At 42.2% G+C, this 27881-nt stretch overlaps 1 protein-coding gene across 1 annotated transcript in view; it reads right to left on the bottom strand.

Annotated features, from left to right (window-relative positions):
- KIF26B (kinesin family member 26B) overlaps positions 1 to 27881 on the bottom strand; it is a 521091-nt gene that overhangs the window by 163798 nt on the left and 329412 nt on the right. The window contains exon 5 of the mRNA XM_043485805.1: positions 11714 to 11897. Within this exon, the coding sequence (XP_043341740.1) occupies positions 11714 to 11897 (184 nt within the window). The remainder of the gene's footprint in view (positions 1 to 11713; positions 11898 to 27881) is intronic.

The following is a 27881-nucleotide window of genomic DNA, read 5'->3' as shown; positions in this document are numbered from 1 at the left end:
ATATTCATTGTTGGTGGTAAAGAGATCTCAACTAAGTTGCACATGACAAAATTTTTATATGAATAGTTGGCTGTAGTGTGGAACACACAGGCAAGACCAAGGGAACAGGAAGAGAAACTTGGCAGGAATTTTGTCCCTGCCATGGTTCTACTACCGTTGTTTCATCTAGAAAGTTATATACTCAAATTCAAGACTGGAATTTGGAGATTGGTTTGTGGATCATGTGTTTGTGACCACCTCAATATCATGTAATGAAATCCTACCCCCCAAGGTGATGGAATTTCGAGGTGGGGACTTTGGGACGTGGTTAGGTCATTAGGGTGGAGCCCTCATGAATGAGATTAGTGTCTTTATAAGAAGAGACAAGAGAGCTTATTTGTGCTCTTTCTCTGCCTTCTATCATGTGAAGAACAAGTAGATGACTGCAGGCAAATCAGGAAGAGAGCTCTCATCAGATACAGGCCTTGCCAGAACCTGACCTTGGACTGCTCAGCCTTCAGCATTGAGAGAAATACATTTTTGTTGTTTCAGCCACCCAGTCTATGGTATTTTTGTTATAGTAGCTGGGACAGACTAAGACAGCATTACAGAAGAGAGCTAAACTGAACTTGTAAAGGATTATGAAAGAGCACAGGGAGTGTTGTGCCTCTCAGAAGCTAGACAATTTTTATTTCAGAAACTATTTAACAATCTAAGCAAAATATGTTTTGCTTTTAAGAATGCATCAGAATGATTTTCCCCCTCCATAATGATACATTTCAGCTCAATGAAGCATTAGAAAGGAATTCAAATGTTTTGTTATGCTAGTCACTGAGTAGGCGAGAATAGCATTTCCTACTCTGAGGCACAAAGGACAACTTTCTAATTAACTCAGCAGTTTGGACTCACTATTTTTTTTTTATAAAAGATTACTATCAATCCATTTTAATGGGATAATTATAGCAAATCATGATTAACTTTTCTTTCAGCCATTAGCAAGAGAAAGACATAGAAAGATAAGATGTTAGAAATGTTAGTTTAAAATATACCTACGCTTCCCATACTCTTGATATCAGTAATTGTTAAATTGAGCTGAGCCTGACTAAAATGTGGTTTTGGGACAAAGAATGATCAAAAGCCTTATTCTGGCATTACAATCCATCTTATTGCCCTTTGTTTAATTGAGAAAGTGGCATTTATTCCAGAGAGAATTCCCTTATTTTATCTTGTGTTTCCATTCCATAAGTCAGGATGCTAATTAGGGATTATAGGTATTCCGAGAAGCCCCAAACCTATCCTCCAATTATGCTAGAGGTTTATAGCCTTAAAAAAAAAAAACCCTTAGAAAAATCACCTTCCACCTCCTACCACACAAGTGTGTGCATATGTGTGCATACACACACACCCCTCTCCCATCATCTCAATTCCTTTAAAAAGTCATAAAATCGAAGCTGAAGTCACAAAAATTAGGGGAAAGTTTAAGAATCACTCACTCAGAGACTTCCCTGGTGATCTAGGAGCTGACACTCTGAGCTCCCAATGAAGGGGGCCTGGGTTTGATCCCTGGTCAGGGAACTAGATCCCACATGCTGCGACCAAGAGTTTGCAAGCCACAACTAAGGCCCAGTACAGTCAAATAAATAAAAACATGTAAAAAAATGAATCACTCACTCAAATTCTGCCTTAAAGTCTTCATGACTCACAATCGTTTATACTCCAAAGCTTAAACTTTTGACTTCTCCTACAAAAATGAGTTGAAAAGTTACTTCATCTTGTTGAGCCTTAGTTTTTTCATATGCAAAAGGAGAGGACTGGACAAGATGGTCTTTGGGAAAACCTCTCAGGGAGGGATGCTGCCGGCACTTGCACGTTGCCAGAGTGCCAGTACTAGGCAGCATCTTCTCCCCGGTGTCACCCCCCCAAGGGAAGCTCAGTGCTGAGGAGTAAGCAGGGCCAAAGACCGCTAGGGTCTTTTGCGGCTGAGCTGGGTTTTCACTGCTGCTTGGGCTTGCGGTGAACTGGGGCTACTCTCTAGTTGTGGTGCTTGGGCTTCTCATTGTGGTGGCTTCTCTTGTTGCAGATCACAGGCTCTACATGTGCTCATGTGGTCACAACTTCAGTAGGTGTGGCACTGTGGGCACAGTAGTTGAGGTTCCTGAGCTCCAGAGCACAGGCTCAATAGTTGTGGCCCATTGGCTTAGCTGCTCTTCTGCATGCAGGATCTTCCTGGACTAGGGATTGAACCTGTGTTTCCTGCATTGGCAGGTGGATTCTTTACCACTGAGCCACCGGGGAATCCCCACTAGTGTCTTGTCCTTTAGATGTTGTTTGTGCTTTTGCCTTCTTAAGACAGCTCTATCATGCAGGATGATTCCTACACTGCGCTGAATGCCCAGTTAGGATGCCTAGTAGTAGACAGAATTACCATAAAATACTCAACATTTTTTGAGTGTTCTTTATGTAAGCTGGCACTGAAAGAATACAAACTTCCTCCCTGCTTACCCATGAATCATTTCATGCAGTTTGCTCTGTGTAGATATTTCAGGCAAAGAAAACCAGAAAATTAGTGTTCTATATATAATGTTAATGTGCCATCCTATCAGAAATCTGATGTAATTAAACTGAAATATGCTGCTTACCCTTCTCCGTCTGCACCTAATAATGAAGCCAACAGAAAAATATATCCATACAACTTGATCAGCTGTCTTAAAGGCAGTCATACCAATATTGAAGAACAAAAATGGCCCTCATGCTTTCTTTTACACATGGTTTACCATGACTTTTCTGTCCAGTAGCCTTTAATGGAGAACGTCTTCCCAACACGTTCTGTCTTTGCAAGAATGAGCCTGCTAAACTCAAGAATGACAAGGCAGCAGATGTAGAGAAAAGTCTTGCCTCATCACTTAGCCATTCAGGTTGGCTCCAGGACCAGCACTGCCCTCCCAGAAGGGCACCTTCAGCTCCTGAGCTTGAGGGTCTGGTGTTGCAGCAGCTTATTGTGCATGTGCAAGGGAGGGCAGGCTCTAGGACAGATGCAGACCACTCTGCGTCTGCTGGGGACGGAGACAGAGTGGTGATGGTGAAGAAACCACGAAGATTAATGAGTCAGGACATTTTCTTCAAGTCTCCTTTCTCTGGAGATACAGGTTGGAGAAGGGGTCAAAATAAGAAAGAAAGAAAGGAGAAAAAAAACCCAAACTAACTACAGGAGCTTAGCCGACTCAACCAAAACCAACAGAGCACAGAAAAGAACTGTAATTAGGGAGTGGAAGTTCACATGAGTTTATTTCCCAGAAGAGCTAACAATTCAATTTTCAAAGCTATCAAGCCAGCTATCCTGATGAATGAGCATGTTTTATTTAGGCAGTCTATTTCTCCCCAACCCACAAAAGCACACCAAAATAGAAAGCTCAGATTCCTTTCTACTGTCTGGCGTGTTTAAGGGAGTGGGGAGAGTAATCCCTGGTGAGTGAGCAGTGAGATCCAGAATTTTCCATCACATTAGGACACTGGAAATGAATGTTAAAGGCTAACTCAAATCTTTCCTCTTTGCTTTGGTAAAGTTTTAGGATGAGGAAAGGAAGAAATGATGAATTTGATCATTTGCATACTATTTCAATAACTCAGACTTGGTGTGTTGGAAGGCATGAATTTTCTCCTTGGTATTGCCTGGCATCACTTCCTGAACAAGCAAGAGCTAGATCAGCCACTTCTACTTGTTGAACAAATGAATAAGAGCTTCGTTAGTACTTTTAAAAAGATCTTATTTAAAATTTTAATCTAATTTTCAATTTTACTGTTATCCTCTTCTATCAGAACATAAACTGAACAGGAATCTTGGCTGCTTCTTCCTTACAGTGTCACAAGGGCTTAGTAATTGAATGACTTCTGCTCTAAAAATGTTAATAAATCTGTAAAGGGAAAGAATCTCTACTGAAAACCACACATGGTTCATTTATTTTTTCTATCCTATAGTCTACACACCAAATAAGGAGAAGTTTAGAATTAAACTAAGTTTAGACAATATAGGACCTGGTAACATGAGCCAAGCAGAGAGTGAGAGTGAGTGCGTGCATGTGTGTGGAGGGGGAGATGTTATTTAGAGAATATGTTTTATGTTTTTGTTGTTGTTGTTCAGTTGCTAAGTCACGTCCAACTCCTTGTGATCCCATAGACTGTGGCATGCCAGGCTCCTCTATTCTCCACTATCTCCCAGAGTTTGTGCAAATTTATGTTCTTTGAGTCTGTGATATATCTCATCTTCTGCCACCCGCCACCCTTTTCCTTTTGACTTCAATCTTTCCCAGCATCAGGGTCTTTTCCAACAAATCAGTTCTTCGTATCAGGTGGCCAAAGTATTGGAGCTTCAGTATCAGTTCTTCCAATGAATATCCAGGGTTGATTTACTTTAGGATTGATCTGGTTTGATCTCCTTGCAGTCCAAGAGACACTCAAGAGTCTTTTCCAGCACCACAATTCGAAAGCATCAATTCTTCAGCCTTCTTTATGGTCCAACTCTCACATCTGTACATGACTACTGGAAAGACCACAGCTTTGACTATATGAACCTTTGCTAGTAAAGTGGTATCTCTGCTTTTAACCCACTGTCTAGGTTTGTCATAGATTTTTTTAAAAATAGAGGTCAAAATATGCTGCGACAGAGTTTGAAAAGTAGTGCTAAATAAGAGGCAGGTGACTGAAAATCAAGCACTGTGAAGAAGGGCTTTCCAGGTGGCACTAGTGGTAAAAAACAAACAAACAAACAAAACAAACCCTCTTGCCCTGCAGGAGACATAAGAGATGCAGGTTTGATCCCTGAGTTGGGAAGATCCCCCGGAGAAGGAAATGGCAACCCACTCCAGTATTCTTGAAAGGAAAACCCATGGACAGAGCAGCCAGGCAGACTACAGTCCACTGGGTCGCAGAGTCGGACACGACTGAAGCAACTTAGCATGTGAAGAATAATAATAGTGGCTCCCACCTATACGGCCTAAGAAAGATAATCTAGCCAGACAAGCAAGTCTGTTTCTAAACCACAACGCTGAGGACTGCTTGGAATTGCCTGCCTTGGGGCTGCACTGTCTACAGAGAAATCTTAGTGAAGTGCTTCAGAAATGCACAGATGGATGGGCATGAGTGGTGGTTAGGATCCAGCATGAGGGGAACCACAACCCTTCTTCTACCCAGAAACTAGGCAAAGGGGGATCCCCAGGAGAAGAAAACAGCATCTGTAGCTCAGGAGAGGTAGCTGAGGCAGGCAGGCAAACATTTTCACAGGAGGCTGGAGTCCCTGGAGACCAGGATATATACCCCATCCCCCCTTTGCAGGCAGGTGGCCCAGAGCAGCCCAGCAGCTTCTGTGTACTGGCCTGGGCAGTGGCACCTCCTGCAGTCCCTGGAACACAGTATGTCTACAGATATGCACTGAGTATGACAAGCCTGCCTCAACCTGGTTCCAGTTCAATTTTCCATAATTCTTCATGTTTGCTCTATCCACTTTTTATGATCTTTTCAAATTCCAAAGAGTCTGTTCTCTTGCTACTATTGTTGTTTAGTTGCTCAGTCATGTCTGGCTCTTTTGTGACCCCATGGACTGTAACCTGCCAGGCTCCTCTGTTCATGGAATTCTCCAGGCAAGAATACTGGAGTGGGTTGCCATGCCCTCCTCCAGGGGATCTTCCCAACTCAGGGATTGAACCCGCATCTCTTAACATCTCCTACATTGGCAGGCATATTCTTTACCACTGAGCCCCCTAGGAAGTCCTCCCTTGTTGCTAGCACCCACCTATAGGAGTTTTCTTGTATTCACAAAGCATATTTGAGGGAACAAAGGCAGGGAGTTGATATTCCATTCTTTCAAGGCATTCTTGGAGATTATGAAGGAAGAGAAGGTCTCTTTTCCCTTCATGCTTCATGTATTTCCCTTCAGGAATTCTTCTGGGAAGAGGAGAATTCAACCATCCCTAATGTAACTGTCACTACCACCATTCTCACCCTTAAAAGCATATATGCCCCCGTGGTGGGGCTGCAGAGTCAAATACTGAGTGAGTTAAACAGATAATATACACTTTGCTCTAGAAGCTTGTAATCCAACACTAAGAGCTCTGACATTAATCTGTGACACACTAACAAATGAACTTTAAACATGGATGTTAATTAATTGTGCAAACAAATTTCATGAAGAGCTTTTACTGACTTAGGAGAAGGAGCCATGTTCAAACAGATTATAAATATCATTTACATAAAGTCAAACCCATGAAATATAAACAGGGACTAAGCTGCTTTGATCCACTAATCATCTTTATCTGTTCATTAAGAATGTCTCTACACAACACTTAGTACTATAGCTTCTTTATACAACTTGAAAGTTAGACAGAATTACTTGAAGTCTGTGATTCCAAGTTTTCCTTAAGTCAAGTCATCCTTCATCTTGGTCCAAGTCAGTGAGATGTCTAAGGCTGACTATTAAAAGGAAAAGATTGTAAGTGCTGTCAGGACAGGGATTCTGCCTGCATGTCCATTGCGGCAAAGCCTAGTGCTCAGCACAGGGCCTGACACATAGAAAAGTGAAAGCGTCACCAGCTCAGTCATGACTGACTCTTTGCGACCCCATGGACTGTAGCCCACCAGGCTCCTCTGTCCATGGAATTCTCCACGTAAGAATACTAGAGCAGGTAGCCATTTCCCTCTCCAGGGGATCTTCCCGATCCAGGGATCAGACTCTGGTCTTCCACATTGCAGGCAGATTCTTTGCCATCTGAGGCATAGAAGGTGCTCAGTAAACTTTGCTGTGTGCCAAGTACGACTCTAGGTGCTGGGGATTCTGAGATATTTCCTATGTATTGTGCTTCAGCGTCAGGTACACTGCAGTTACCCCAAGTTTGTCCATCACTGTGGTCTCCAGAAAAGCTTCTGCCTCAAGAAGCACTTGGGGGCCAGCAATAACTCGGGGTGGAGGACCTGGTGGGATGAGGGAGGAAAGTTGTTGCTGGAATCAGCCGGCAGTGGGATGAGAGGAGGGGAAGGAGGGGCACGTCTGACTTGCTATGTGTCTACCCTGGCCTGTCACTGCCCTTTCTTTCTCAACCACGACTCTGAAAAGGGAAGCCTGTCCTCTACAGGATGAAGCTGACTGGTTGCCAATTTATTCTGCTACCCTTATGGTCTAATTACTTTCTTGTCTCCACTCGAGTTTTTAAAGGTCACATGAAACAGAAGGGAATAAAATGTCTCACAGGTCCTGACCTCTGGGTTTGACTCAGGAGGCACTGGGAAATCTCCTGCTCCCTCAGGGCCACAGTTTTCTTGGGGCTAACTGTAAACAAACCCACAAAAGGTGTCTTCGGGTCTCCTGAGGAGTCCTTGGTGGTTGAAGATGAGAATTGGGACTGGGCTGGGCTTGCTCCTCACAGGGCCTCAAGAACCCCAGCACCGCCCCCACCACCCGCCCCGACCAGGTTAAATAATTGAGTTACTTTTGGCAATTCTATGAAATTTTCTACTTCAAATGTAATAGCGCCAATTCTTTAGGTTCTATATGAAACTCCACTGTATTTCTTTGAAATGTTAATATGTAAATTGTGCAACAGAGATAAATTGACAGGGATTTTTCCATACAGGTAAGAAGAATGTTGATGCTGGGAAAGATAGAAGGCAGGAGGAGAAGGGGATGACAGAGGACAAGATGGGTGGATGGCAACACCGACTCGACGGACATGAGTTTGAGCAAGCTCTGAGAGATGGTGAAGGACAGGGCAGCCTGGCATGCTGCAGTCCATGGGGTTGCAAAGAGTTGGACATGACTGAGTGACTGAACAAAAACAAGAAGAATGCTAGAGAAGAAAGTGGCAACCCACTCCAGTATTTTTGCCTGGGAATATGCCTGGGAAATCCCACGGACAGATGGGCTACAGTCCCTGGGGTCTCGAAGAGTTGGACACAACTGAGCAACTCAGCACAGAATGCAGTTCCTCATGGCAGTGGACTCTCAGGGGGTGAGAAAAGCATGAGCCTGGTACATGGACCTCCGCTAAGTTCAGGCCATTGGTGCCACCGTGGCAGAGTCATGGGCGTCTTGCACTCTGAGAAGCACACGCCTCCGAGGGAGGAGGCAGGAGGAGGTGTACTTCTCTACCTCTGGTTTCAATCACACACGTTTTCAAGTTAAAGGATATAATGACACTGCCTTTCAGACAGCATACCCCCTCCCGCTGTCCCTTCCTCTCCACCAGCGCCTGCATCTCCATGCTCAGCTGGAAGCGGCCGCGAGGTCGATCGTCAGGCAGAAGTCACACCTTCTGTCATCTTCTGAGACACCCCGCCTGGTGACCCCACTTCCCTGGACAAGCTCTGGGCTTCCTGCATTCCTGGCTGGTAATGTCACCCTTTCTCTCCCATTCAAAAGGGCACATTGGACTGCAAATGAGTGAGAGGGACAGTATTTTGCTTTTAAAAAAGTAAGGGTATCATTTGTGAGCTTTAGTTTATGAATGACTTTAATATTAATTGTAGTTATACCTGGTCTTATGCTGCTTATCTTACTTATATGTCTATCTGATCACTACATACAGTACATCTTGGAATCAAGATTGAACCAGTGCCCCCCAGATTATTTTCATTCAAGGCCCAGCTCATCATGGCTGGAAACAGTCCTTCTGCTGTTTCAGGCCCCTCCTGATGCCCTGATTCCTTTGTCTCAGAATTCCAGGAAAGGGGACAGGGATGGAGGAAGTGGGGACAGAGGGCCCTAGGCTCGGGGCCCAGGTCCACCTGAACATATATCTGCAACAACTCTTTTAGAAATCACAGACTGGGCCACTGTCACAGATGGAGGAGGATGGTTTCTTACATGGTTCATTTTGAGGCATCCTGGACAGGGTCATAGTGGGTTACCTGGATGCCCCAGGTTGGCTAATAGTTGGGTACCTCTTTAGCGTGACAGCATTTAAATACTGGTTCACATATACTCAGAAGAGAAGTAAGATGTCTTTTAGAGCAGGAGAGGAAAAGGAAACTGCAGTGGGAATTTGATGTCACTTTGTCCAGGGTGGTTCAGCTTTGGCACTAAAGTTCCAGACTCCTCTTAGCAAAACCAAAGTCCACACATACTTAAAAATAGTTCACAAAGTAAGTTTTCTGTTATGTGTACCTGACCACAACTAAATTAAAAAAAAATTTTTTTTTAAAGTCCTGCAATTACTTGTACCCACCCTTCTTAGGAGGCAGTCTATCAGCCATCCACTATGACCTCAGTGTGCCCCCAAGGGCGTGCCACTACCACCCACGTGAGTCCTGCTCATGGGGTTTCCTCCATTTCCTTCCACGGCTGGTGATGCTACAGCAGCCCTTGAGGCCGGGCCCAGGCCACTGCCCTGCTACCTGGTTTCCTGTTTTACCTCTGGGCCCGGGAAAGTCCTTTCCAATGCCATGGAGCATCCCAGGATTGAATGCCTTCCATTAGAATAAGCATTATGCTCAGTCAACAAGTTGTGTCTTTGGGACCCTATGGACTGTAACCCACCAGGCTCCTCTGTCTGTGTGATTTTCCAGGTAAGAATACTGGAGTGAGCTGCTATTTCCTTCTCCAGGGATCTTCCCAACCCAGGAATCGAACCTGCATCTCCTGAGTCTCCTGCATTGACAGGCAAATTTTTTATCACTGAGTCACCTGGGAAGCCCAGAATAAGCACTGCTTGGGACTAAAGAAGGAAGAGGGCACAATAGAAATTCATTCTTTGACTGATTTCACTTTCTTAAAGAAGGTTCTAAACTGATTTTGGGCTTCCCTGATAACTCAGTTGGTAAAGAATCTGCCTGCTATGTGGGAAACCTGGGTTCAATCCCTCGGTTGGGAAGATCCCCTGAAGAAGGGAAAGGCAACCCACTCCAGTATTCTGACCTGGAGAATTCCATGGACTGTATAGTCCATTGGGTCACAAAGAGTTGGACACGACTGGGTGACTTTCACTTTCACTTTCACACTGATTTTTAAAAGTTGGACCATGTGTCTAACAGAGATGGAGGGAAGACCTGAAGTAGAAACTACTGTGTGCAAAGACCAGAAAGAGTATGGCATGCTTGGTAATTGGAGAGCAGTTTGGTGTAGTTGGTTAGTTGGAAATAGAGTGATTAAAAAAAGAAAAGAATATTGCTCTATTCAACAGAATCTTAAAATGTAAACTCTGTTGGAAAGAATAGCAGAGTAGTTAGCAAGTTAGTACTTTCCCAGTGGGGTGAAATTGGGGGTGGGAAGGTATGGGAGGAAGCTGGAGAAGAGAGAAAAGCAGGAAGGAAGAAGGGCAGAGGGATTGGGGTAAACTCCAGAAGGACCACTAGTCAGGCTGAGGCCACTGAAGACCATGAACCTGGGAATAATCACTTTGAGGGTCAAGGAGAAAGGGAATCAGTGACCTAAATGAGGAAAATCTTCCAGTAGTCATGTATGGATGTGAGAGTTGGACCATAAAGAATGCTGAGTGCTGAAGAATTGATGCTTTCAAACTGCGGTGCTGCAGAAGACTCTTGAATGTCCCTTGGACTGCAAGGAGATCAAACCTTTCAATCTTAAAGGATATCAACCCTGAATATTCATTGGAACGACTGACACTGAAGCTGAAGCTCCAATACTCTGGCCACCTGATGCAAAGAGTCCACTTACTGGAAAAGACCCTGATGCTGAGAAAGATTGAGGGCAGGAGGAGAAGGGGGTGACAGGGGATGAGATGGTTGGATGGCATCATCAACTTAAGAGCTTAAGCAAACTCTTGGAGGTAGTGAAGGACAGGGAAGCCTGGCATGCTGCAGTCCATGAGGTTGCAAAGAAACAGACAGGACTAAGTGACTGAACAACAGCAACAACAAATAAGGAAAATATTAGTCCACATAGTTGAGCAGCCACTTCCCTCAGCAAGACCTGCAGCTTCCAAAACAAGTGCTGTTGAGTCAGCGGTGAGAGACCGGCAAGGTGGCATGGACCAGCCTACTTGTGATGAAAGCAAAAGAAAGAAAACAACCACCCCTTTCTTCAGCTAAATGTTTTTATAAGTCCCAGGTTATTTACCCATTGAAGAGTAAACTGTAAGTTACTTCACCCAGATGTTCATCTCAGAAGAGTGAGTTAAGAGATGACATCTAAAAACAAAGTTATCCTAAACACAGCTGAGCCAGGTCTCGAGATGGTGTCCCTACATCTCATTATGTACCTCATCTCTAAGTAACTGTAACAATTCAAAATTGCATTTCTTGGCTAGAATGGCACACAGCAAATGCTCCCCAGAAATCCCATCAGTGGTCTGGTTCAAAAGAAGAACTTGTGATTTCTCTAAAGGGGAGGAACAATGAAAGTGTCGCAGGGAAATGAGAGAGCATCTTTATGTCTTATTCCTGTACGATCTCTTGGTCTCTCCTGCTTCTGCCTTCCAAATTTTGTGCTTTGGGGTCTTTTCTTTAATTTGTTACAGTTCTGTCAATCAATACAAGGCTGAGTTTTGTGTTTTGTTTTTTTTTTCCTGCCAAAATCAAACCACATCTCCAATAGATGGAATGTCTTAATTTACCACTTCGTATATGTAACCAAAGGAAAATTTTACAGTACTTCCCAATGAATTTCATTTTGTCTCCTTCTCTCCCTGTCACCTTCTTGTTTTAATCATCCAGCTGAGCCCCCATTCTCTTCCTTGCCTTTGACACAGAGCCCCACAGTGGAAACCTGAGCAGATGCGGCCCAGGCGCCTACCTTGCCCAGGCCTGGGGTGTCCTTCACCTTGCTGACGGCCCTCAGCAGGCAGGGCGGGGCCGGGGGTGGGGACGTCTGGAGAATCCCGCTGAAGCTGGTGGCAAAGAGAGGTGGCTCGGCAACAGAAGAAGTGGAAGGCCGATGTTTCTTCTTCTTAGATGAGAGATTTAACTTCTGGGCAGCTCTGGAGGGAAAAAGTCAGAAAAAAGACCATAAAGGAAAAACGTATGGCACAATCAGATATGCTAGGGTCACTGTATGTCCTTTCCCTTAAGGAAGCCCCTAGTTCTTATGGCAATAAACAGTTCTCTCTCTTCCTCCAAGGGCCAGGTGGTAGCCCCTGATTGTGACCAAGCGAATCCAGTGTTGTGCATGCCATGCTAAATCACTTCAGTCATGTCCGACTCAGTGTGACCCTATGGACTGCAGCCTGCCAGGCTCCTCTGTCCACGGAATTCTCCAGGCAACAATACTGGAACGGGTTGCCATTTCCTCCTCCAGGGGAAATCTTCCCGACCCAAGGATCAAACCCATGTCTCTTACGTATGCTGCAATGAAAGGCAGGTTCTTTACCACTAGCGCCATGAGTGAACCCAGGGAGCTGCCTGATCCTTCACACGGCAGAGCAATGCCATGACCTCACACGGTTCTGCAGCCTCCATCCACAAAGAACTGCTTATTATCCACGAACACTCAGCTTAAGCATGAATAAAGCTGGCCATCTTTGGGGATAAACAGTACCAATTAGGTTAATCATTTCATAACTCCTGGTATAAACTCAAGTGTGAGAGACCTTATGAGTTTTTTAGAAACTCTAACACATTGTAAAATCCACACTGGTCTGAGAAAGAACCATGTGGTGACTGTTCGAGGTATGCTGTGGATGTGATTGTGGAAGAAAAACACAGACCCCAGTGCAGTGGGGAAATATAAATCAAGTTGTTAAAGAAACATAACACCTAATCAGAATAAACTGCAGCCAAGGTATAGGGTCCTGAGACTAGGGGCAGCTCATGAGGAAAGCAGGCTTTTGTGCAGGGTGCTCTTTCACTACAAAATGCAATTCATGGGCAAGAGCAAGGGGTGACAGAGTCAGAACTCACAAAGGTGGTAGAGGATGCAAAGGAAAAGGTGGGAGGGAGGGTGCTGCCGTCATTAATAACATTTGTTGTTCTCATCACATCTTCCCTCATTAGAATGTCCTACAATACCTGAAATATGACAATCTTATCATAGAGAAGAGGGGAAAATAAGGCAAAGGCACAGACTATAACATACTCACTTCTGGATTCATTCTTGGTGTTTTCACACTATATTCTTGTTCTAAGAATTCCAGTTTCCTTACCAAAGGTAAAGAAACCTTTTAGCTGCAGCTTAAAACAAATGGGCTACTGTGAATTTATTCTACACATCAAAACCTTATAATCCATCCCATGTTTTTACTGACTGCATAACAGGTCACAAGCAAAGTAGCTCAAAAAGATTAAATCAGCATTGTTTCCACCCCCCACCCCCCACTTCCCACCACCTTCCATCTTCATGTACGAATCTTAAGCTCTGGTCTGGTTAATTTTAATTTTGTATCAGTAACTGTCATGCTTTTGACAAATCCCCTGAGCTACAAAACGGCCACTGCACAAATACAGCAAATAGAATTACCACTTCAAAGCTTAATTTTTTTCTTAGCTGTAAAACTGAACATCTTTTTCACAAGAGTGATTTACAGAGGAATGACAGATTTTGATGGAATGATACCCTAACAGTCCCAATGCCAAACTTAGGGACCTCTATAGTGAATTTATGTAAGATGATGAAAAATGAAGGGCACTAGGAAGGATTTCCACAGTGCTTTCTTTCCCCAATCAGCAAAAAAAAAAAAAAACCTAGGAGTAATTTTTTTCTCATGCTTTCGTTGCCACTCTTTCTGATACTGCCCCTCTAAAACTAAAGGTGAAGTGGGATTCTTCTGGTGCATCTCTTGGTAGTTTTCATTACTCTGTGAGATTTTCTCCTTGAACAAACAGTGACTCATCCAGAGGTGTTGTGTGTGACCATCACATTCTACCGACAGCAACCTCTTACTGCGTTCAAGTCAGGGTGCCTACAGACATAGGAGCATTAGGAAGAAGGATGAAGATGATGATCTGCTAGGAACTGAATGGATCATGTGCTTATCTATTCACATTAGGATTCTTTCAGATGGTGGGAAAAGGACCAAGGAGTTGCTGTGGTTCACACTTCCCCACCAGTTGGGGGTTCCTGGTCCAAAAGTGGAGACAGAGAGGAGAAGGGAGTGACACTGAAAGGCAGCTCAGAAGAGATGCTGGCTTTTTGTCATTTCTCTTATGTGTACTACCCATGCGCATTTATTTACTCCCTCCACACAGACCCTGCAGAGGAGGAAAGAGAGGGTCCTTGAAATTAAAGTGTATAAAGGGCATTCCCAAGGAGTCAAGGTTTCATTCCTCTGTCTCTCTCCTGATATTAATATAATGTTTGATATTTGATATTAATATATCAAAATTTTACTCTATTACTGGATCAATCCCAACAGCATACAAACATGCTATTATTTCTCCTGTCTTCAGAAATAAAACACAGGTCTTTCTCTTCATTCTTCTTACCCAGACAGCTACTGTTCTGTTTCCTTGCTCATCTTTGCAGCAAAATTCATAGAAAGTGTTGTTTACACTTGTTTTCTCCAGTTCACCTCTTCCCATTGCCTATAAGCTCATCCCAACCAGACATCCATCCCATATCTCCTCTGACACAGCTCTTGTCAAGACCACAAATGACCTCATGATTGCTAAATGTCATGGTCCTCAGCCCCATTTTACTTGACCTATCAGAGGTCCTTCTGATATCCTACTCAGGCCAATATTTTGAATCTCAGCAAACTTTGTGAAGAAGATACTAATAGTACTCCCATTTAACAGACAAATAAATGAGGCTTAAAGAGTTAAATCCAAAGTCCTTTGAGTATCTGACTTTATTTGAACATCTAGCTTCTTCAGATAGATGATATGTAGGTGATAGGTAAGTTACTTAAATTCTGATAATGTTTTTGTAAAGGGTCCAGCATAGCACCCTAGCATATAATTGGTACTTAGTAATATTATCATCATCATTATTACACATATTATTATCAAGCCTCGGTTCTGCATAGTAAGACAGAACAAAAAAATTATCTATCTTTTATAGACGTTTATGAAAATAAATGCAGGTGAAGGGTTTAGTATACAGGAAGTGCTTAATATATGGTACTTTGAAGGAATATAATAATAAACAGTGGAACTGAGACTGAGTCTAGGTCTCTGTTCCCCATATTGCATAATATCATCTCTGAACAGGTAGAAAGACAGGCAGGGGAAATGTAAGGGCATTTGTGGGGTATAAGTAAAGGGGGCATCTTTCTAAAAATCAGAGTAACCCATTAGTGATGGATCTGCTTCTTGAAATAGCTTTTATCATCGAAAGTGTCCAAGTAGTGGCTAGAAAGCCATTTACAGGGAATACCAGGGAGATGAAAGCAGACACTGGGAACATGGTATGATTTCCAAAATTTCTTCCGATGCAAAGACACTGAAATGATCCCTGAAATCTCTATTCCATTCAGGGAAGCCTCTGTTGGCTTCAATGCAGGAAATTATTTGGAGAATACATAAAAACTACTTTCTTCTTAAAACACACACATATATGAAATTTCAAGGGGGAAACTTTGCTCACATCACAGTTACAAAAAAAATACAAAACCTAAAACATATATATGAAATAAACAGAAGTATTCTAGAGCTCAGAAATCACAGTTTAGAGCCATATATTGCATAAGAACATTTTATTTTAATTTCGGCATCATCCTAACCAGCTATTTGATCTCTATTTTATATGTTTCAATTTCTTGAAGGCCAGCAGCTTCTGCTCTTTTTACAGAGCACTTCAATGATACACAGATGAGTCAAGTTTGAGGGACAGAAGTCATTCATATATAGTTGTATTATTCAGTGACATAAAGGAGCAGCAGTCATGAAAGAATTGAAAAGGTAAAGACATTTTGGCTAGCAGTTATTTTGTGTAATTAATGTCTCACAAGTTCTCTCTTTTTTTTTTTTTTTTGTAGGGAGAGGAACAGATGAGTATGCTGTTTGATAAGATTTTAAATAACAAAAAGTTAACCTAAAAACTCTGAGAAGTAATATTTACTTGACTCATTCTTGGCATGGACTGCATCACATATTTCCTACAGCTATTCAGCCCTGAACACATCTTTAAATATCCCTGGGCTTCACTTAATTCTCTGAACCTTATTTCAATTTAAAAAAAAAAAAAGGCAGCCTCCCTAGCAGGATGAAATTAATACTCACTGAACAGCTATAAAGAAAGTGATGCCACACTAAGCATTATCAGTCTGTGAGGAGAGGAGCAATAATGTGAACTTGGCGAGAATTTAAACCTAGCGAGCTCAGTTCTTCCCTCTGGGCTCTAGCCTTTCTCTCCATCCTTACTCGTCTCACACAGGAGACAATTACCCTAACACATCAATGTGATACCATCTGAATTCAGGAATCAGTTTAGAATTGAGATGACCTTCAAAGGAGATGGTTCCTTGTTCCCCCTGGCCAGATCCACCCAGATCAAAAAGAAAAGAGGTAAATAACTATCCAGTAATTTTAATTGGTTTAGGTGGAGGAGAGCTTTAGATCTTAGTTATACAGATCAGAGGGGGAACTTATGGGGTATCTTTTTCTTTTTTTGCATTTATGTGATAGACTATTTGACCTTGGATTTTCAGAATTACAGACTGTTTAAATGGGAAGCCCTTCATTCTAAACGCATCCCATGAGAATTAAGTTGGGGTCTGCCCCCCCCCTTAGTGTCTAGAGTTTACTAAAATATTGCTCTAACAATATTGTAAGAATTATTAGCTTTGTGAAGAATAGAACTCTCCTTAGATAATATCAAGCAGGAATATCAGGTAGTACAGTTGTTTTTTTAAGGATTCTTCCTCCTTTAAAAAATTCTAAGTACCGTGTTTGCTAACAACACTCTGAGAGCATTTCATCCTATCTGAAGGGGGTGTTCAACTGTGAGATGATCATATGGGTGGGTGAAAGCTTCATGAAAATTAAGAGGTCATTCAAGCTCTACTAAATTGAACCCAAGCAATTGACTGGTGAGACATCAACTGAAAAACTGCTCAAGAAAGGGCAGGGTGAGGCCCTTAGAACTGCCCCATCTGTTGCCCAGAAAGGGTCCTGACCCAGGAGGGAGATGAGAGTGGTAAAATCGCCAGTGTCAGCAGGTAAAAAGACAATCCACATGGCAATTTAATGTGAAATGGCCAGGGCTGTCATAGGCTCCGATGGCTTATGTGCCATTATAAAATATTTCAATGCTCTGAGGATTAAGACTGTCTGGTAAATAAGCAATGACGTGACAGATCACAGCAGCTCCCAGGAAATTCATGGGGTCAGTGACACAGGGGTAGAAGAAAATAAAACAGATTATGAATAGGGAGGATGTGTGACAAGAACCAGTGGTCTGAGGCAAAGCCCTCTGGAAATAGTTAAGATATCCATCTACGTGTTAAAAAAAATCAGTTAGGCTTCATTTTGAAATAATGCCTATTTAAAAGTATTCTGGCACTGCCATGAAGCACGTTACTCATTCTGGAAATTCTCCAAACAGGGAATAAAAAGCGTCCTCCTTCACCTTTCCATTTTCTAATTGGCTGTCACTGAGGTCATTTCCATGCCTCCGGAGACCAAAAAGCATATGGGTCTTGGGGTTTTTCAGATTTTTATGTAAATGATCCATTTCATTAGTGTAGGAAGATAATTCATGACATGACTTCAAATAAAATGTTTACTGCTAGGAGGCAAAACATGGCTGACGGTTAACCTCAAACAATATTGCATTAAGACACAGCAGCCAGACACTCTTATAATTTGAAAATAGATTGATTTTTGCAACTAGCGGCACATCATTAACCCAGAGTGATAATCTCTATGAATTTACCCCTTAAAACTTTACCCATTCAAGGCTTCTACAAGTTGCCCTTATCAACTCCTTGAGGCTTCAGCAATTGAGAGGCAATTGAGAGCCTATGTCTTATGTCTTAACACTTAATGAGACGCTGATGTGCAGTGTGGTCTTTCCTTCTGGATGCCATTAGTGTTGACTCTATCACTGCATCATTACTGATGTAATAATAGCAGAAATAATGTATACAATAAATATAATACACTTGAATCATCCCAAAACAATTTCCATGACCTCCGATCCATGGAAAAATTGTCTGCCATGAAACCAGTTCCTGATGCCAAAAGGGCTGGGGACCATTGGTGTATACCCGCTCAGGGCTTCTTAGTTGATCCAGCTTTTGGAGTTAAAGAAACATACGCAAAGTCCCAAGACTATGTGTCTGAAATTCTAGAAATGCTTAGATCTTGGAATGTTTCACTCTTTCTAAATCCTTTTTCACATACTGTCACATCCATCACACTCAGTCCTGTGAGACAAGCAGAGAAGGTATTTGTACCACAAAGTACAGGCGTAAAAAGCCATGAAGGCACAGAAGTTACCTGATTTTATCTGTAGTCACAGGACTAGTGATTGTCATAACTGAGATGAGGATTTTCATTTTCTGCTTTAGACTTAGGGTCAGTCTACCACTTCATGCTGTTATGCAATATGATAAATAGAAGCACTTATTTTATTTCATTTGGGCAATATAAAACCAAATGATAATCATGTGCCTAATAATGAAGACAGAAAAAAAGCAGTTACATAGTTTTGTATGTAACTCAAATCAAATCATATATAAGCATTTACCAATTACTGATCTAGTTGCTTAGCAACATACCTTCTCATCACAGGGGGAAAATGTCTCAGCTGAGTGAGTCAGGTCATGCCCAGAATTAGGATATGAAAGGCAAATTATATGAAAGTGGTTTCTCGACTCCTACAATCCCAACCCAGAGCGAGTCCTTGCATGACAGTAACACCACCACCACAACTACCACCACCACACACCATTCTTCTGTGCCATTCTCCCCTGCCTCATACCTCTCCTTCTACAGATGCAAAAAGAATGCTGGAAGCTGCTTAGAATGCATCTCAGTGCTCTGGAAACAGAATCAATCAATCAATGACAACTATATACCTAAGAACTATGCTTCCCTGGTAGCTCAGTCAATAAAGAATCTGCCTGCAGGGCAGGAGACCCGAGTTCGATCCCAGGATCAGGAAGATCCCCTGGAGAAGGAAATGGCAACCCACTCCAGTATCCTTGCCTGGAAAATCCCATGGACTGAGAGGCCTGGTGTGCTGTAGTCCACAGGGTTGCAAAGAGTCAGGCACAACTGAGTGACTAACACTTTCACTTTCAAAGAACTATGCAATTAATAGGCTATGCATGTCAGTCAAGTCACCTCCGAGTCACCCCGCAGGTGCTCTGTGTTCAAGAGTCTACTCCTAAGTTGTGGCTATGAGAGGAATCCACACCACCCAACATTATTGAGAACTTCCACTGGCTCCCTAGAAGCTCAGAGAAGGTAGAAGCTTTACCTGAACTGCACATCATTCACATGCCTAGAGGTACAAAACGGGGAAAAAGCAAAATTTAAAAACCATACTGTTGGTGAATACTGCTAATCCATTCCTGTCTGGATTTTTTAATGGTCAAAGTGAGAATAATAGAGGTGATTGAAAATACGGCTAAAGGCAAAACCAATGGGATGAAAAGCAGCCCTTTCATAAACTAACTTTTCTTTTTTTAAGAAAGCTATTCAAAGTAAAATCTTCTCCTTTGCTGAAAGCCAGGTACCTAAGAAAGTGTTTGCTGAGCCAAAATCCTTATGTGAAAATAGAAATGCTTTCATATGCTCAAATAAAGCAGGAGATGTTTAATAATAAAAGAATTAGCCATCGGCATAGAAGGCTAAGGGCTTCCCTGATGGCTCAGAGGGTAAAATAATCCACCTACAATGCAGAAGACTTGGGTTAGATCCTTGGGTTGGGAAGATCCTCTGGAGAAGGGAATGGCAACCCACTCCAGTATTCTTGCCTGGAGAAGTCCATGAACAGAGAAGCCTGACAGGCTACAGTCCATGAGGTTGCAACGAGTTGGACATGGCTGAACAACTAAGCACGCACACGTGGAAGGCTAAACAGGAGTACAAAGCATGAATTTGTTGTTTCCTTGCTGAGGAAATGTGGACCGTAGGAACGCAGATGCACACTGTGTCGGTGGCAGAATTTACGTCCTACTGAGGCCCTTTGCCTCCATATCTCTGATGCTCTGCTTTCTCAGGGCTCAGGTAAGCTTCCTTGGTGTCTACAAGGATTTGGAGCATTTTAAGAAAGACTCTTCCACTCGTCTTGCTGGGAGTTAAGCCCTTTCAGCTCATTATGCAGCAGCTGCTGCTTGTACTGTGTGGGCCCCCAAGCTCTGTCACCTCAGGCGCCTGGCAGCAGGATGCCAGGCATGGCGGCCGATCTTGGCAGCTTCCTTAATATTTCATGTGATGGGGCTTTGAGGGAGTGCCTTCACTAACAGCCAAGATGCCATCTTTGGAAGGCTAGGTTCCAGGGCCCGAAAGAAGGCTGGGGACCTCTGCTCTAATGAATTTAATCTCATCTGGAACTTGACAGTTGGTGCCACACTCTTTTGGCAGCCTGGGGACATGTGGGCTTTCTTATTACACATTTCTATTTCTGTGTGTCCAGCAAACCCAGTAGGTTAGACCAGAACACTGCCGAGACAGCCAGCTCCAGGTCAAACCTAGACGAAAACACATTAGAAAGAGGGAATTTCTGTCTCCGAGACTCAGTGACCTCAGAAAGATGCAACTCGCTTCAGGCCTCATCAATCTTTCATATTTTGAGAGGGCTCCCCACTCTTTCAAGGACACTGGAAGACTGAATAAACCAAAAATGGTTCTCAACTGATGTGTAATATAAAGATCTACAGCAGTGGCCCCCAACCTTTTTGGCATCAGGGACCAGTTTCATGGAAGACAATTTTTCCACAGATCGGGGGGCCAGGGGATGGTTTCAGAATGATTCAAGCACATTACATGTACTGTGCACTTCATTTCTATTATTACTACATCGGCTCCTCCTCAGATCTTCAGGCATTAGATCCTGGAGGTCTAAAGAACATACTGCCAATTTGTAAGCTGCCTTTGATGCCACGTGGGAGAGGAAATGGCAACCCATTTCAGTATGTATACTTGCCTAGAGAATTTTCCATGGACAAGCCTGGCAGGCTATAGTCCATGGGGTTGCAAAGAGGTGGACACAACTTAGCAACTGAGCATGTATGACATACATATTAGTTTGTGACTCCATAGCTGTTAGCTTCTTTATTTCACTGCTTCACTCCATGATGCACAAAGCTACACTTTCTTCTCGCCTGCTGACCTGACTCAGTAGACTCCCAACTTGCCAGGGCACATACCTAAGAACTTTACCAGGGAGGGGAAAAGTGTAACGGGCACAGAAGTCTGGAGGTGCACCTCCAGGATCTTCTGCTCCAAAGATGTTCACTACAGATGTCCTGGACGAGGCCATGCCAGGGGACAGCACAGGGCAAGCCCACTGCCCCATCCAGGTGGGACACAGCCTTGCCCACTGTCTAACTGGGGACAGCAGCCACGTGCCTGGGTTTGAGGTCGCAGCCCCAGCTGCACTCCAAATCTCCCTGCTCCTGCTCATACAGCCTGTGAAAAGCCTAGGTCTTGGTCTTCCCAGACCCCTAACCTGGCTTCCTGATCTGCATTTTGCCTTCTGCTTGCCGACTTGACTTCAGCTTAGAAGCCTTCTGCTTCAGCCTGGATGGATCTCCTAGTCTTTCCTCCTATTAGCACTAAGGTCCTCATCATATTTCCCTGTGCTAAATGACCTTCTAGCCATCAGTCCCTTCTGATCAGATGCTCCCTGTCGGCAGATCTTTAGGTCCCTGGCCTAATCCGCCCAGCCAAGCCTTCTTACTAGTACCTGGGAAACCAGGTAGCTTCTAACCTCCTCCAGAGTCAGACCTTTGCAAACTGGGATCAACAAATAAAAGAACTGTAAACATCGAGACCATCAGACCCTAGTCAGTACAACTGTAGTTGAAAACTCCATCCCAAACTAGGTATATATGATTGTAGTTAATTGCCAGTACTGTTATCTTTCATAAACATGAATAATTGAGAACTAGCTGGTCTTCTTGATTGAAGCTGATACACTACAACTAGCTATTTCAGCTGCTTATAAATATAGACAGAGAAAAAGATAATCATAGGCTAATTAAAGCCTATTCCTTAGGAATGCCTGTGTTTGATTTTTCTGCAGAGAAACAATTGTCCATAATATATGTATGGATATCGACTACATTGCAAGAAATAGCTAACTAAAATTAAGGTTCCTTCAAGGAATAAGCATGTTCCAGATAATTTGATTTCAAGAATCTAATGAATCTAATGTTCTTTTCATTACATCATGCAGCCTTTTAGATGCTAACTCCAGTAGTTTCTAGTTAAATCATTTATATATATGCTAATGTAATGTTCAAAGGAAGAAACCACATGATCTACCATAAACAGAGAGCCCATTTAAAAGCCAAGGGTGACCACTAATTCCCTAGTTTCCCTTAATATTTATCTTCCTTAGCTGTTTGGTAGAAAATTATCTTAAAAAGCATAAGGAACTGAAAAGCAGTTGTTGTTCATTTAATGTCTTTATTTTAAAAGAAACAGCGCTTTATCCTCACTTTCCCCATATTTTGATCATGTGAAATTAAAAACTGACATGAAATTACATACTTCAGATATAATTTGCTGCCTGAAGCAGTCGAGCTGTTATCAAGGTGTGATAACTAGAAATGGACAGCAATTGCAGAGAAAACAAAGCCTTTAATCTGTAACTCTTTGCTCAATACCTGTAGCTCTCTCACAGCAAAGATAATTAATTGTCAATGCTGGGTGACATACTCTGTGGTTTGGGGGCTTCTTGGTTAATTAAATGTGAATATATGTTAGTTTTGTTTGCTAATGGAAGTGATTTCTTTTTTCCCCTTTAATATCAATGTTTCTTTTTATTTAACAAATTATTTGGTACAGTTGAAATCTGAGGAAATCATTAAGTAAGTTATTTCAAAGAAAAACAATTTGCTAGGGATCTCTGCATTAAAAAAGTAGGAACCAGACACAGCAGCGGTTCGGAATGTCTGCCCCCCACCTCTGTTGCAAGGTCAGGCAACCCCAGATTTGGGGCAATCTTTTAGACTGCTGATACCTCAGCAGCCCCACTTGAGGGAGAGAGGTAGATAGAAACTCACATCCCTTCCTCTCGTATTTATTCTACTGTCAGGTCACTTGGAAGGGAGTCTATGCAGATTGTTGAAAAACATGGCAAAATCATGTTGCAGGTGTACACGACCATGTGTAAAATAGGCAGTTAGCGGGAAGCTGCTCTGCAGCAGAGGGAACTCAGCTTGGTACTCTGTGATGACCTGGAGGGGTGGGAGGAAGGTCCAAGAGGGAAGAGACACATGTATACACAAGACTGATTCATGATGTTGGACAGCAGAAACTAACACAGCATTATAAAGCAATTATACTTCAATTAAAAATATATAGGTGAACTCATCATAGGCATGTTCAAAGGCTCCAAAGCAGAGGAAAGGAGGCAGCTTTTGCTTTCAATGAAGTTAAGAAGCCATCTCCCTGGAGCAGACAGCATAGATGAGAGATTACTCCAGAGCAAAATAACTTGTGAAAGGAGGAAGAATCTATAATAATCATGGCCAATTAGGACTACAGGCGTTGGCAGAAAGGAAGGAAATTCTCACTCATGATACCACATGGATGAACCTTAAGGACATTATGCTTAGTCAAATAAGTCAGGCACAAAAAGACAAATACTGTATGATTCTGCTTGTATGTGGTACCTAGAGCAGTCAAAGCCAGAGAGACATAAAGCAGCACAGTGGTTACCGGGGACTGAGGGAGGCAGGGGATGAGGAGTTACTGTTTCATGGGGATGGAGTTTCAGTTTGGTAAGATGAAGAGGTCTGGAGATGGACGGTGGAGATGCTGCACAACAACATGAGTGGACTTAATACTACTGAGCTGTACATTTAAAAGTAGTTAAGATGAGTGGGTGTTAGTTGCTCAGTCGTGTCCGACTCTTTGCAACCCCATGGACTCTAGCCCACAAGCCCCTCTGTCCATGGAATTCTCCAGGCAAGAACACTGGAGTGGGTTGCCATTCCCTTCTCCAAGGATGGGTTATGTATATTTTACCATAATAAAATTTTAGTTTATGGTTTATCTCCAGGTTTCAGCGTCAGAAAACAACAACAACAAACTATGGGGGCAATTCTTTTTGTGACTTTGCATCAAGGCCGCTAACAAAGACCTGTGCTTTACTTTTTGTTGCATGTTCTTGCTTATTTGAGGATTCTACATGAACAAGGCAGTTTTGCTAGGAAACAGCCTGGGAAGGAAACACGAGCCTGCCTGTCTCCACGGCCAGGACGTGGATTTGACCACCAAGGATGGATGCTCTCCACCCCTCACTTTGCATACTGCATCTGGGATTGTTGAAATCGGGACATGGATATGTGTGTGCATGTTAGTGTGTGTGTATGTGTGTGCATGTGTGTGTGTGTAGCATGGGTATGGAGGGAGGAGGCAGGGAGAATAATAAAGAAATTAAATCATATAAAATAATAAAAAAAGATAATGCAGTGGATTCCTCCCAAGTAATTCACATCTCTCTCAGCTAAAGTCTTTATTGGGACTTCCCTGGTGGTCCAGTGGTTAAGAATCTGCCTGCCAGTGCAGTGAACACGAGTTTGATCCCTGGTCCAGCAAGATCCTACATGCCACATGGCAGCTGAGCCCAGGAGCCACGCCCTAGAGCCTGTGCTCCACAACAAGAGAAGCCACCACAAGGAGAAGCCCGTGCACATCTAGAGTGTAGCCCGCACTCACTGTAACTCGAAAAAACCTGCATGCAGCCACAAAGACCCAGAGCAGCCAAATAAAATCAATTAATTAAAAAATAAATTCTTTATTACATTCTTGCTACTTTTTTGTCTTATAGTTAAAAAGTATTTTTGAGAACAATGATCAAATAGTTAATAACTAAACTGGTATAAAGAAAAAACTATTTTGAAATAAATTACAGGCAATGGAGAAATTTGTCAAAATACAACAAGGATTTAGTTCAAATTTCCTGGTTAACTCCATAAAGAAACCTGAGCCATGTTAAACTGCACATTTTACTATTGTTTACTTTAGTGTGCCTATTATTTTTAGGCAGGTGAGATCTAAAATGGGTAAATTAAATTTTATATGCTGTAGTTACTCTTAGGTATTAGAATCCTAAGTTCAATGATCACCATTTTTGCAGAATTTGGAACATGATTACCTTAAGCACCCATATAGGTTTCAAGTACTATCTCAACTTACTTAACATCATTAATTATAACTATAGTTTCCTGACACCCAATCCTTGGCTAAGAATAAAATTCCTAGCTCTGACATTATTATAAAGATAATAATTACATTGGGCTTCACAGGTGGCTCAGCAGTAAAGAATTTTCCTGTAATGCAGGAGACCCAGGTTCAATCCCTGGGTCGGGAAGATCTCCTGGAAGAGGAAATAGCAACCCACTCCAGTATTCTTGCCTGGGAAATCCCATGGACAGAGGAGCCTGGCAGGCTACAGTCCACGGGGTAGCAGAGTCAGACACAACTGAACGACTGAGCACAATATTTATATACTGATAGAGCACCTAGGAACAGGTGATGTGATCCTGTTCTCTAGCCCCAGATGCCATCCCGCTGTGTCTGTGAACAAAGTCACATGCCACTGGACAGAATGTAATGCATATTATATAATCAATCAATCACCTTCTCCCCTTGTGAATTCTTGCATTTACACAATATACTTCTACAAATTGCTTGTAATTTAAGTTTTTACAAATTGAATCTTATTTCACATTGATTTCCATTAAAATTTCAGAGCTACTTTATCTTTACAAATGATATTCAATTGAAAGTGGCTGGAAACTCTAAATTTCTATGCTTTCCCTCTACTCTGTCAAACAAATCACTAGCAACCAATGCAAAGAGCCATTCAGTGCTGTATTCAAAGGTGCACAAAAGTGACTCCTAATGCATGACTAATTGCCAAGAAATGGCTAAGAAATATTTAAGAGTCTCTTAATTTTTACACTTGCCTTTGACTCCATAGACAGAAACCACTTATTTTCAAGATACATAGTCTATGTTTAGAGCTTCATTTATAGTATTTGGATACAAAAACTATTTGGCTTAGATTTTCAGATTGGAGAAACTTCATCATGTGGATGTGAGATGGCCCAGGGAGATGCAGAGAAGAATGAGAACAGAAAGTGGCTCATAAGACCCTCAGAAACCTCAGCATTTAATGAGTGGATGCAAAAAGGAGGTATCAAAGGAGTCTGAAAATAAGCAGCCAGAGAGATGAAGGGAAAGATGGAACAAGACATCAATAACGTTAATGTTACTAACAGACCAAAACAGAATGAAAAGTGTCCGCTGGATTGGAATTAATAAATTCATCATCAACTTTGAACAGAATCAGAGGAGAGGTGGAGTACATTCCAATGGATTGAGAAGTAAATGGGGGCTGAAGAAATAAAGATAAGGAGGTCTATACCATTGTTTTAAGAAAATATAGAAGGAAAAATATAAAAAATTATATTTTTAGGCTTCACCTAAATGCCTTGAGCTGAATTATGATGCTATGTATAGCTTTGTTTTTATAGAGGCTAACATAAAAGCATCCTTAAACATTTCTATAGCTTGTAAAAAGTAAATGGCTTTCATCTTATGCATTTTATGCATCTTATGCATTTATGCATCTTATGCATTTCATCTTATGCATCTTATGCATTTATTATTCATGTTATTCTACAAATACTTATTGAATACCTGCTATTTACAGGTAACTATGCTATTACCCACTGTTCCTTACATTAAAATTCCCTAAAAAATCTCCAAGGAAGACTAGGAGTCTCCAAGCAAACTCTGTATCACTTTATTGGGTAAAAATAATAATTCAATATGAAAACACAGGCATTGGAGTCAGAGTGTGTGTGCGCTCAGTTGCTCAGTCCAACCCTTTGTGACCCCATAGGTTACAGCCCACCAGGCTCCCCTGTCCATGGGATTTTCCTGACAAGAATACTGGAGTGGCTTGCCATTTCCTCTACCAGGAGATTCCCAACCCTGGGATCAATCCCAAGTCTCCTGCATCTCCTGCAATGGTAGGCAGATTCTTTACCAGTGAGCCACCTGGGAAGATGTGGAGTCAGAGAGTCCTGGGCAAATCCTGGCTTTGCCACTCTTGGATCTGCATAAAGATAATAACGCCCACCAAGAGGGTCTGCGTGAAGATAAAGGGCAGGATGGATGAACAGTGCCATTAGGATGGTCTGCAACCAGTGAGCTCAATACGTGTTTTGTTCCCTTCTGCATTTTTTTCACTCTTCTGATTCATTTACCTTGAAAGTGAGTTAGTCACTCAGTTGTATCTGCCTCTTTATGACCCCGTAGACTGTAGCCCACCAGGCTCCTCTGTTCATGGGATTTCCCAGGTAAGAATACTGGAGTGTGTTGCCATTTCCTTCTCCAGAGGATCTTCCCCACCCAGGGACTGAACATGGGTCTCCCGCATTGCTGGCTAACTCTTTACCGACTTAGCCAAAGTCTAGTTAATGTCCAATAGCAATAATCAAATTGGTCCAGGAACTGGTATCTTTCTCTCACACACTTCTCTCTCTCTCTATATATATATATACACACACACACACACAATATGTATACATATATATGGATCTAATTTATTTTATAAATACATAATTTTATAAGTCACTTAAAATCACTTAGGGTATAAATTCTTAATGTTATATATGACTATTCTGCTATTTATTGATCTTCTAGGTGATTTTTCACACATTTTTATCAAGGCTGCTAAAAGGAGCTCCTACCTAATGTACTATGTAACAATATTGTTTTGATCAACTCTTGTAGTCCTTTTAAAGTTAGTTAGGTGGGCCAAAGCTGGTAAGGTGCTCTCTGTGATTTTAGATTATTAGATGATAAATGCTCTGTTAAATCTGGGACTT

The sequence above is a fragment of the Cervus canadensis genome, chromosome 13, assembly GCF_019320065.1.
Source record: "Cervus canadensis isolate Bull #8, Minnesota chromosome 13, ASM1932006v1, whole genome shotgun sequence".
NCBI lineage: Eukaryota > Metazoa > Chordata > Mammalia > Artiodactyla > Cervidae > Cervus > Cervus canadensis.
This window is presented reverse-complemented; position numbering and strand designations above follow the sequence as displayed.